Genomic DNA, 11983 nt, shown 5'->3' on the forward strand with positions numbered 1-11983 from the left:
GGCTGGAGATACGGTGTGGAAGTAGAGGGTTTGCCTGGAGACACTCCGGCTTTGAAAAAATATGGTCATTATCTGAACAGAGGAGGAGAAATCTGAGCCTGAATTTGCATCATTAGCCACAACTACACAAACTAAAGAAATGAGGAGGATGTTCTTATAAAGCCACAGGGGCAAATTGCAAGCCAAGGCATTGTTACCAGAAAGTAAAGAAACAATGGGGAAGAGCGTACAAAAAGAAGGGAACCGAGTCAAATGATCTGCGTCCATCCAGCTGTTAGCTCGCCCAGTTCCTGGATACATTCAACTTTGTGGAGCCTCAGTTTGCTGACCTATGGTTCACAGCCCCCTTGACTGACCACAGAGCAGGCTTCACAATGCCGGTGTTTTAAGTGGTGGCTTTGCGTCCTCGGTGATGCAGACTGGGTAAAGCTCCCTTTCTGCCAGTTGTTTTTGAAGCATCGCTACATTTGTTACACCGCGTAAACTCAGAACTTTCACCTGGAGGAGTCTTGAAAATTCATCCCCTCGTTGGGGAAAAAAAAAAAGAAGAAGAAGATTAAATACACCCAAAACTCACACCACTGCAGTCTCTGTAATTATTTATCTCTGCTCCCGAGGGTGAGGAATGCACCTGCCACGTTCACGCCTCTCCAGTTTTCCTAGGCTCGCTGATCTAAAGACAACCAATAAGCCCAGGGAGGCCCGAAACCGAAGTCTCCTCCCTCACCGCTGCTATGTCCGTTAAGTGTCTTCACATAGTTCATTAGCATAGTTTCACATTCCAAATACCAAAAGGCGCCCGTCCCCTCAGCGTTTTGCAGAGACAAGATACCATTTGCGGTGACCTTTTTCACCTGGATGAGATTCATTAATCTCCATTAGTCAGGTGATTGAAAACAGAAAAGTCGGGGTCGAGGAGACGGAAAGTGTTCAGTAAAGGTCATTAGCCAAGTTCATTGCTACCGGGGATAAGAAACTGGGAAAAGAGAGGTGACTGCTAGCAGCGGAACGGGACAACGAACGATTCCCGGAACCTAAGCTCCTTCCCAATTTGCCCCGCAAGCCCTTTATTATCTAGAGAGACCGCAGACCTAGTAAGAGAAAAGAAGACCTTCCAGGGGCAATGGAGAGGAGTGGCAGCGGCGAGCGATAGCTTCAATGCCCCACCCCAAACAAGTGCGCATCCACAACACCTTTTGCCTTAATTCCGAAGGCTGTACTGTAGCCTTGCCAAAACACTGCACGAAGTGAGCGCGTCCACAAACAACCCGAAGACAACACTTTTAAAATCTCAGTAGCCTTTGGGACATGAAAGGGTTGCGGGACAAGAGTGCAACAAGTTCCGGAAGCAGAAATTGCGCTGTGGATTTTCTCTGTCCATGGGTCTGTGGAGAGGGACGTTGTGGGGGCCACGAGCGCCGCAAGCGCCCGGGATACCGAGCGCACCGATGACCACTGGGACCCCAGAGGATGGAAGCGCAGTCCGTAGAAGGGGGTCGCCTAGGGATTTGAGTTAGAAATGTGGGATCCGGGTAGGGGTGTGAGCAGAAATAGTGAAAAGCCACCGACAACCCTGCCAGGACACAGAAGGTTTAGAGGGTCCAGCGTGGCTCTCCCTGGATCCCCGCATGGCCCCAGCCACCTGGTCCCTTCATCTGCAGTCAACTGTACTGCTTAAGGGAAAGCTACGGTCCGGGTGGAGAGGCGGCGGGTACAGGGCGACAGAACTAGGGGACGAGTGGCTGAGAAAGGAGGATGGAGGGGCTCTGCATTGGCAGCGGGGAAGAAAGCTCCGTCGAATTGTAGAACCGCGAGCCCAGGTGCCAGTTTGGGCTGCGACACTGGGCAGGTCCCGGGCGCTGACGACGCCGAGCGAGCGCGGGAACCAGCGATCACACTGGTGATCCCGGACGGGGACAGGATGCGGACAGGGAGAAGGCTGGGGGCGAGTCGCGGGCGCCTGCGGATTGATGAATGGACTGCGTCTGTCTTTCTTCCAGCCCGGGCGACTGGAGCAGAGTCTAGAGTCTCAGCGAGTCTTTCTGCCCGGGAAGGACCACGGCTGGCCCCGCGAGCTCCTCGCCCGGGTCTCCCTCCCCAGCCCGACCACTCAGAGCACGTGCGGCCCTGAGCTGAGCTCGCCTTCGTCCCCAATGTCCACCTCATCCTCCGGCTCCGTAAGCACGAAGGCGCCGGCGGGCAGACTCAGCCGAGCGTCGGCCACCGCGGCCTCGGGGGCCCGGGGGCTGCCCTCCGGGCTCTCAGGCCCGTCTGCGGCTTTGGGTTCGTCTTGAGTTTTCCTCAGCTGCTTTTTATGCTTCATCCGCCGGTTCTGGAACCACGTTTTCACCTGGTTGAGGGGAGACAAACAAAATCACGTCACTCCTCAGACAAATGGAGCTAAGAACTGAGCGAGTGGCGGGGGTTTAAGGGAAAAGGCTCTCTGTCTACCGAGTTGAATTCGGTCCTGACGCTATGGTCGCTTTTGGGAAAGCCACGCATTATCGTTTTAGGCTGAATGAAAACTTAAGGCTTCCAAGAGAGAGTGCACCAGAATAGTGATGAGGATCAATGGTATGGACAGTAATTTGCTGGATGGATAGGGTCTCCTTTACACTCCATTTATGACCCTGTGACGGAATCAACTAAATCCGGGGCCCAACAGGACTCGTGGGCCTGGAAGACAAGAATGAATTCAAGTGACTGGTTTTTCTCGGAGAGAATATTAGTCTCAGCTCCGAATGGCTGGTGATTTCACAGCAAGATCCTGAGAAGGAATAAAGGAAGGTTTTGGGGCGGGTGGTGGTGGTGAAGGAATAGGACCAAAGATGAAAAGTAGAGGGGAAGCTTGTACTACAGTGTGAGCAAGCCCTGGGATACCCATGAAGATTTGCTGCTGGGAACGGTACTCACTGAAATAAGTACACGGGGGCACTGAAGAGGGGTCAACGGAGCATGGAGGGGTGGTGTAAACCCGTAATCCACACACGGAGGCTGAAGCGGGAAGACGAGGTTTGGGGGCCAGCCTGGACTACGCGATAAAACCCTCTCCAAAACAAAAAAACCGTTTAAGCTTCTCCAGAAACAAAAGCCCCCTAAATCAGCTTGTCACCCGCTTGGTCGGAAGAAAAATAGAAATAACCACTAACTTGGAGGTGACAACCGAATCACTCGCCCCCCCCCCCCCCGTAGAGGCGGGTAGATAAATCTAATGTGAAAATTGGGTATAAATTCTGCCGGGTCTTGGGGGTAACCTCGAAGGAGAGGGGAGAGGTTCATTTTTACTCGACGTTTCTGGCACTGTTCAGAGCTGAGGGGAGAAAAGCAGGGCGCAGGATCCGGGGTCTCCTGCCCACCTGAGTCTCGGAGAGGCTGAGGGCTGTGGCCAGCTCCACGCGCTCTGGTGTCGACAGGTAGCGCTGGATTTCGAACCTCTTCTCCAGGCCGGAGAGCTGCGAGTCAGAAAACACCGTGCGAGCTTTGCGGCGGCGGCAGTGCTTTCCGGGCAGCTCGGCGTGCTGCGGGTGCGGGAACAGCGCCGGGACCGGCACCCCTACAGAGACGAGAGCAGTCTGACTGACGGAACCCGCCTCCCCAGGAAGCGCCCTTCAGCCTCCCAGCTCCACTCCACTCCGTTGCCCAGCCTTCCCGAACACCTGTCCCGTACTTGCTCCAAAGCTCCTGGATCCCATCTCCCAAGAACCCTAAGACAGTGGAGAGGGGGATCGCAAAAATAGCGCTTGGAGATCCCTCCCAAAAGGCCATCACAAAATACAAATACTAAGCAGTAAGTAAAACAGAAAAGAAAAATAGAGCAAAGATCCAGAGGACTTTAAAAAAAAAAAATCATCTTCCTGGAGACTTCCTCAGAGCGCACTTCCTGTGCGGTTGTGCGGCTTGGCGAAGTTTTCTTGCAAAAGTCGGAGGGTACTGGAGCTGTCCACCCACATCCATCCAGACCTTCACAACCCCCAGGGCTAGATAGGACTTTGCCTTCTTGACTCTGAAAAGCACCTTTCCTGGATCGTCCTCACCCTTCCAGCAACCAAACAAAACAGCGCAAAAGGATGCTTATCCAAAGAAACTGTGGTGCTCTCCTCGGACATTTCCTTGTCAGTGGCAGGGGCGCCCTGGAGACCCTGTTCTGTAGTCTGATCCTAAGCTTTTCCCTCCGACTCCAAGCCCCGCGGATCAGGAGAGCTGAAGCGCCTTTTTCTGGTGATCCGGGGAGGATGCTTCCATTTTGCCACTCTCTCAGCTTTACTCAGTGTTTGGAGTTAGACGCTCCAAACCTACAGGCCTCGGACACCAGTGCCTACCAATCCCCGGGGAAGAAAAACAAAAATCAAGCTGTTTTAGCACCACGGATTTGGGGCAATACCAGCCCTGGGAGAAGTGTTCATCCTCAGCCGCGTGGTGAAACCAGAAGCAAAGCGGGCCTCCACGGGAACCTCAGAATCTTCTCTCTAAGCTAGCGCTTGAGAATGGGTTTTAACTATCATACACTTTCAACCTTTTTTTTTTTTCTAGATTCCAGCGTCCATATTTCATACGTTGCCTGCTACCTTTCCTCGGCTCCTGCTGGAACCAATTTACTATGGTGCTCAGCATGGAGATTAGAAGACTTTTTCTATTCTGGCTGGAACGAAAATGCTAGAGGAGAAAGTGCGCGTGTAGCCTGAGCGAAACAAGCAAACAAAACCCAAACCGACATATTTCCCAGCATCTCCAGGCCCAGTCTTACTTTGTCAGTCCCCACTCCCTGCCAAATGATCCATCTGAAATACTTTAGCAACTGATTCCAGCAACTGGGCCGGAAGAAAGAAGAAGCCGAGCAGGCTGACCATGAATTAAACGTCGAACATTGGAAGTGAAGAAGGTTCGAGAACAGTAGCTCTCTTCTGTTCTGAACCCTTCCTGCCAACCTGAATCTCCTTTTCTCCCTCACTTCCATGTCCTCTGCAGAATCGGCAAATGTTCCTGACCCGACCTAGCTGAAGAGAGCTGGCCAAATGAAGCCTTTTCAGTTTCTGCACTGCAAAGTTCAGGGCAATTCTGTGGTACAAGAATGACTGAGGACCTCCTTCTGAGATGGAAGAAGCTAAGGGGGCGAGGGGGGGCATTGAGATATGAACAAAGTGGCCTGGAAGCGTAGAGTAAGACTGAGCACTGGCCCACCAGGAATATGATCACATCCATCCACTCCAGCTGCCTCTGGCCAGACACAATCCCCATCCCGTTATAAAAACTGTGAAGTAACCACGAATTGTTCCACTCAGTTGGCATGCCACAGGGAAGCTCTCCTCTCAGCCATGTCCCCAACCTTCTACTGTTACCGAAGGAGGGAGGCCACCCAGCCAAATTTAGTCTCCCTCCACATCTGGTCTCTGGCAGGGGGTGGGGGCTGTGCTAAAACAAAACAAAACAAATAAACAAAACCCAGCCCACCCTCTCTCTCCCCACTCCTAGAGGCTTTTGCTACTTACCCGAGGTGGTCAGGAAATAAGGATGATGGTGGTCCCCCTTATGCAGAGGGTGATGGGCATGAGGGGTGAGGAGGGTGGGTGTGGGCATAAGGGGGTAGCCATAGTCTAGCAAAGGCACCCTAGAGGCCAGAGAGCTTGCAAAATGGTCAGGGGCCACCTCCCTCAGCGGCTTGGGCTTGTGTAGCAGAATGTCCTCTATGAAGAACGACGTGGGCCTCTGAGAAGATGCCGGGTGGAGAGGGGAGGTGAAGTTGAGATTCATCTTGCAGAGCGTCTGTCACAGGGTTTGGGCCAGGACAAAGTGTCGACGGACGGCAGACAGCCTCGCAGCTGGCCTAGCCGAAAGAAAGCCCGCACCTGCTCCTGATCGCCTAGGCTCAGATTTCGGCTGCTCTAGCGACCCGGGCTATCCCGGCGCTTGTCTTCTTGCCTCTCCAGCGCCAGGGTAGGTTGGTTCTCTGTGTTGGAGAATTGGCAGCTTGGAGAGGGGAGCCGGGAGAACCAATAGCGAGGCTGCGGAGGCAGAGAGGAGGGTGGGGTGGGCTCGGGGCGGGGCGGGGCGGGGATCTGTCCGCGGTGCTGAATGAGCCTGGCCAAGCAGGGAGCGCTGAGCCCAATGGGTTCGGTTCCTAGCAGGCTTCTCCACCCCAATTTCTGCCCCTCCCGGAGCTGCAAGAGGTGTTGTGTTCTGTCTCTTAAAAAGACTGAAAATGAATTTTTTTTTAGCCGTTGTTTAGCAAACCAGAATGCCAAAAGAGTCCCGATAGCGTAGGAATAAAGCACTTACTCAAGCCCGTTTTGGTTTTTAAAGAGTTTCAGTCATCGGTAACAAAGAGGAGGAAAGTGAAGAAATAAAGATGCAGACCATCTGCTACATCAAGTGGCTAGAGTTAGATTAAATTGACAGGAAGGATGACTGAATTATTGAGGGAGTAAAGATGACGGTGGAAGATGCTTTACCTGGAATTTAGGGAGTGGACAGAGGGGGTCTATGTCTATCACCCAAATGACTTGGTCATTTTAAATCTGTCCACAGACACCGTTGCTGTGACCCTCCATCCTGCCGCTCCTCACTTCAGTCATATGGTGGTTTGTTTTTGTTTTTGTTGGTGACGGTGGTTCTTTTTTTTTTTTTCTACACCACCAGCTCCAGCCACAGTCTTCACCCATCACTGCATTAGATTTTATCCCATCTCTTTCCCCTGCCTCTTTCCTTACTCTTCTTTCCAGTCTTTCCCCCCACCCTGTTTGTCTTTTTCTAATCTGTCACATTTATTTCCCTGGAGTCAATTTGCTAAAATTAAGGTGATCATCGACAGCACAGCAGGAGTAATTTGGGCTCGCATCTCTGAAAATTGCTCTAATTATTGATGTTAAACTCGGGGAAATTAAAAGAAGCCACTTCTCTTCCATCTCCCAATTTTTAAGCTCTAATTTGTTGATATCTAGTCGTCATCACAATTCCAATCACTACTGCTAATAGCAAAAGTGTCTTAACAGAGACTGAGTCCTTGCAACCCATGCTATGAGATAATTAGAGGAGGTGCTGGGAAGTCAAGTGTTAATCCTTGGGCACTGCAGCAGGATTTCCATCTGATCTAGCAGGTAGAACAAATTAATTACCAGAATCAATTAGGCCCCAAACTTCAGTGCTCTAGGAAGTGGAAGTGTCCTATTCCACATGGACACACGGGTAAGCAGATAGGAGAGGAAGCAGAGGGAGAGAGTATGGGGGGGAGACAGCGAAATGAGATCTTGGTAAATCAATCAGGCATGTAAATGAAGTCAGAACTGTCTCTCTTTGTCTGAGAGGTGACTTGTGTTTTGAAGTTTGTAATAGTAGGAAGAGAAGGCGGGAGAGGAGGTGACCACCGAAAGAAGACAGTAGACTTCAGAGAAGTTCTCTAACCTTTTGTCCTGGCCAAGTCATCATTTATGGCACTGAGGGAGATAAAGGTGATGGTCCACACAATGGAAGTCCACCCATCTCTACTCTCGGTGTGAATGTATCAAATGGGTATCAGTCATCCAAACATAGCAAATGGATATCAATCTAGTCTATCTCCAAACACAAGGCTGGCAGGCTATTGTGGGGAGGGAGCCTTACAACCAGACTTCCCTGGATGTCAGTCAGCCTAGGTTCAGATCCTCACCAGACTTCCGGGGGACGGACTTTCCAGCTTCCTTGAGTCAGGGACTAACTTGTGCCACAGAAACAGAAAAGACTGAATGTCACTTGGGGGACAGGGTTAGTAGGAAAGTCCTTGAGTGCCAGTCATTGAGCGGTGACACAGAGAACTCTTCCTTAAACAAACACATCTCCGAGTGATGGAGGAATCCGGGGTCGGGGAAGGGGGGAGAAGGAGTGGTAGATTGCCTTCCCGGTCCTTTGGTATCAGACAGCCTTTATACCCTGACATCGATGCTGTATTCTCCGCTCAGGCTCAGGCTTCTCTCCCGAGGCAGAAACTGGTGATGGGGGTGGGGGGTGGCGGAGGCTCACGCCCAGGCTAGCCGAAAGCATAGCTGCCCATGGAGAGAGACTGAAAGGCGGTTTCCTCGGTAATCCGGGCCGTCCAGTCTCTGCCTCTTTAGGTCGCTATAGGACCTAAGAAGTTAGAGCCGAAGGAGGAAACACGGACGCTGGGAAAGGTGCAAAACCTGGAGCACTGGCGTCTTTCCCTTCCCGATCGGCGCTGCTAGCGAACAATACTAGGAGGCTGGATGATTTCCAGCCGCCAAGACCAAAGCAGACCCTTGGATACTCTTAGGTATCCTCGGTGCCGCCACCATCCTTATCCACGACAGAGACCCCTTCTCTTCTGGTCCCAGACACATCGCAGCCAGGGACCTTGTGGGGCCTGAGACCAGTGCACCAACGGGAGGGAAGCGCGAGTGCGGACTGTATGCGGATGCTTGGTCCTCAAAGGGTTTCTGATCTCGTCCTGGCCTCAGGTTCCAGGCCGGGCTATGTCCCAGATCCTAGAGGAAATTCTGAGGCAAGGAATGCCATAAAGTTTCTCCCATTGGCCGGGACTCCTTGAGCAGAACCCCTGCGAAAACGCTTGAGTGACCAAAACCAGTTCTGGCCCAGTCCTACAAGGGCTCTGGGGTGAATGCCAGGCACACGGTGTCCAGCCCCTCCAGGTCTCAGTCCTAGTTTGTTCTAAGGGAGTGGGTATTGCAATCGGCAGCCCGATTACACACGCATCGCTCTCTACCTTCCAACTCCACCTCTCCCAGGCTTGGGACAACCTAAGTAACCAAGTCAGTGTTAGATTTTAGATAGGGGTAAAGATTATGAGCTGCAGGGAAACAATTTCCTTTTAAAACAACAACAAAACCCAAAAAGACAGATGTGTCATTGTCTAGCTTAACCCCGAAGCCTAGAACAGTGCCCGTCAATAATATAGTGTGACCCACATAGACCATTTTCAATTCCACCCGTCAAATTTTAAAACCAGGCCAGGTGGCGCCTGCCTTTAAGACTTTAATCCGAGCACTAGGGAAGCAAAGGCAGGCAGTGAGTTTGAGACTAGCCTGGTCTACATAGCAGAGTTCCAGGACAGCCAGGGCTACACAGAGAAATCCCGTACCAAAAGAATTTTTTTAAATAAAAATTAAAACAAATATTTGTATACTATATTTAATCCCAATATACCCCAGATATTATTAGTCAACATATGATCAATATAAATATTATTTGCATCCTTTTTCATACTATGTTTCTTGTTTGTTTTCTAGGCAGGGTTTCATGTAGTCTAGATAGGTTCTGAAGTCAACATGCAGGCAAGAATAACCTTGAACTCTTGATCCTCACCTGCTCTGGGATTACAGGTCCCAGGCAAGGCTTCCCACTAAACTGAAGTGTCTATTTTGCATTTACTGCACATCTCAATCCACACTAGCTCTTTCAAGCGCTCTGTAGCCACGCTAGGTTTGAGGTTACCGTACTGTACAGCAGCCCTGTAGTTCACCACCGCCCTCTCTTTTACTTCCTCCAAATGTAGGCAGACAGACACACAAGAAAAATAAAAAGCAGTTGCTGCAACCAACCTAGCAGATTCTCAAGGCTTGCCCTTTCATTCACCGCTATGCTTAATTATTAAGAATTCACAGAACATCTATTCTACAAGGCTCCTTTCTCCAAGCCTTGGTAAGTTTCATAAATGCATCCATGTTACATTTTATTTTATCTTATTCTCACTCACTTGGTCAAAAAAAAAAAAATCTGTCCCTCAGAACCAGAAAGCTGTAGCTGTAAGGCTGACACAAATCCAGATCCTATATGCTGCCCAGAATAAAAGAATACAGCAACAGTAATAATAAAGATCAAATGATCCTCTCTCTCCCCATCTAGGATTCAATGACATTCTTGCTTGGGTTTTAGCTGGAGAATCATTCATTTAAAGAGAGAAAAGACATGCTTTGCAGGGGATAGATAATTAAACAGGCCCTCTCTCTTTCATGTCAGCCTCAGCTAAAACTGCCATCTGAGGTGGGACTTAGTTTCCCAAAAAGATGGCCCTATTGATGATCAAAGGAAGGACTGGTTCCATTAGCCAAGTTGCCTTCAAAATAAAGGAGACATGTATTTTAGCAGGATCTGAGTAACACACTTTACTCATAACAGTTTGTATTATATTGCTGGTTGTCCGCTTCAGCCTACCTTCTATCTGGGTACTTTATTTTAAGCACTACCAAAGTGGATGACATGTCTACAAAAAGAACAGGACTCGCTGGATGCTTCTAGCAAATGCATCTTCAAAACAAATGCTTTTGTACAGGAAATTAGGATGTGAACCCTCATGAGAAACACATTCAAAGATGTGAGATTGAAAACCCGGCATTTCTAATGTGTCAAGGACAGAATCCATCCAGTTTGCTCATTTGGATCTTCCATTTCTAAGATCTTCCATTTCTCTCCTGAAGTTCCCAATGCTGTCTTTGGCTATCTCAAATTAAAACGTATTTCATGTTCTTTTAGGAAGGGGAACTTGGAAGAGAGAATTCAGTTTCAAATGTGAAAGAGTCGATGCCATTTCTCAAATCCCTGAAAAATACACAGTAGAATAAAAATGGCCTTTAATCTACCTCTTACCAGTAGCTCTACATTCCTCCACCAGATTTTGAAAGAGTGCCCAAATATACTACCATGGGGGGAGGGGCATGGTGGATAAGGTAAAAAAGCCAGGCGATGGTGGAGCATGCCTTTAATTCCAGTACTTGGGAGGCAGAGGCAGGAAGATCTCTGAGTTCAAGGACAGCCTTGTCTACAGAACGAGTTCCAGGACTGTCAGGACTACACAGGACTACCCTGTCTCGAAAGACAAAAGAAACACAAACTAACAAAAAGCCTTTTCTCTATACCCTTTTATGCAGGCATGATCGTGCAGGTCTTAGGAGGTGGTGACAGAAGATTGGTACTTCTGAGATAGCCAGATGAGCTGGAGACCAGCCTGGGTTTAATGAGACCCTGTCTCAAAAATACAACCGAGTTCGGCAAACGGCTTTCACAACACAAACTGCTAATCATATTACTAAGTTACATAGGTCTTATTTTTTTTTAAAGGAGTTAGTTATCTTTAATTATGCATGTGTTCGTGTGTAGGTACTGTCTACCAGTACCTGTGGCTGCCAGAGGTGTCAGATCCTCCTGGGCTAGTTACACGCAGTTGTGAACCATGCTATGTGGGTGTTGGGAACAAAACTGGCCCTCCGCAAGAATACTTTGTGCTCTTAATGCTAAGCCATCTCTCTAGCCCAAAGATACTCACTTCTTATTTATTTGGGTTTGTATAAAAATATATTTATATGTGTGTTTATTTTCATAGTTGGTAAGCTTCTGGCATTATGAGTTGTCAGACCCTTTCAAATTCTGTTATTAGGAACAGAGATGAGCTTGTGAACATTTCCCAAAAGAAATTCATGCCTAGAGGTAGATATTCGGTACATTTTTTTTTATTAAATTGCTTAGTTGTTATACACTGTTCATAAAGCCAAGTTGATTTAAATCCTTTAACTCTTGCTGATACTAGATAAAGAAAGGAAATACAGGTCTTATCACTCTAGAGGGATAATATTGAATTTGTTTTCCAATGACCACAAAGATATATAGTCCTAAACAGAAGGGGAAATATTGGAAAAGCGTTGTTCAATAAAATTAAAGTACAGCCAGGAATGGTGGCACACGCCTTTAATCCCAGGACTCTGGAGGTAGAAGCAAGTGAATCTCCATGAGTTCAAGGCCAGCCTGGTCTACATAGTGAATTCCAAGACAGCCAGAGCTACTTAGAGAGACCCTGTCTCAAAATTAACCCATCAATCAATAGATAGATAAATACAGTTAAAACAAGGAAGGGCATTCTGTGTGAGACATAAAAAAATTAGAAGCCATTAAAAAAACAGTAAGACAAGCTGTGCTGATTTTTTTAGATTCTACATAGCAAAAATAATCTTAAGCAACATAAAAAAAAAAAAGGTAAACCACAAACAGG

General features: G+C 48.7%; 1 protein-coding gene across 1 annotated transcript; it reads right to left on the reverse strand.

The window, feature by feature from the left end:
- Nucleotides 1-1985: 1985 nt before the first annotated feature.
- On the reverse strand, nt 1986-5897 carry Bsx (brain specific homeobox). Its single transcript, XM_028866546.2, has 3 exons — nt 5487-5897; nt 3357-3553; nt 1986-2350 (listed from the first exon to the last, which is right to left on the reverse strand). The coding sequence occupies exons 1-3, from the start codon at nt 5746-5748 to the stop codon at nt 2111-2113; spliced, it is 699 nt and encodes a 232-aa protein (XP_028722379.1). The 5' UTR covers nt 5749-5897; the 3' UTR covers nt 1986-2110.
- Between the last annotated feature and the right edge of the window lie 6086 nt (nt 5898-11983).

This window comes from Peromyscus leucopus, chromosome 7, assembly GCF_004664715.2.
Source record: "Peromyscus leucopus breed LL Stock chromosome 7, UCI_PerLeu_2.1, whole genome shotgun sequence".
Lineage (NCBI taxonomy): Eukaryota > Metazoa > Chordata > Mammalia > Rodentia > Cricetidae > Peromyscus > Peromyscus leucopus.

What these genes read in the sequence shown, in the direction of transcription:
- Bsx (XM_028866546.2), bottom strand. Translation starts at nt 5,748, where the DNA reads ATGAATCTCAACTTCACCTCCCCTCTCCACCCGGCATCTTCTCAGAGG. An exon ending in TTATTTCCTGACCACCTCGG is followed by an intron (nt 3,554 to 5,486) that starts GTAAGTAGCAAA and finishes TCGTCTCTGTAG; the next exon opens with GGGTGCCGGTCCCGGCGCTG. An exon ending in TCAGCCTCTCCGAGACTCAG is followed by an intron (nt 2,351 to 3,356) that starts GTGGGCAGGAGA and finishes CCCCTCAACCAG; the next exon opens with GTGAAAACGTGGTTCCAGAA.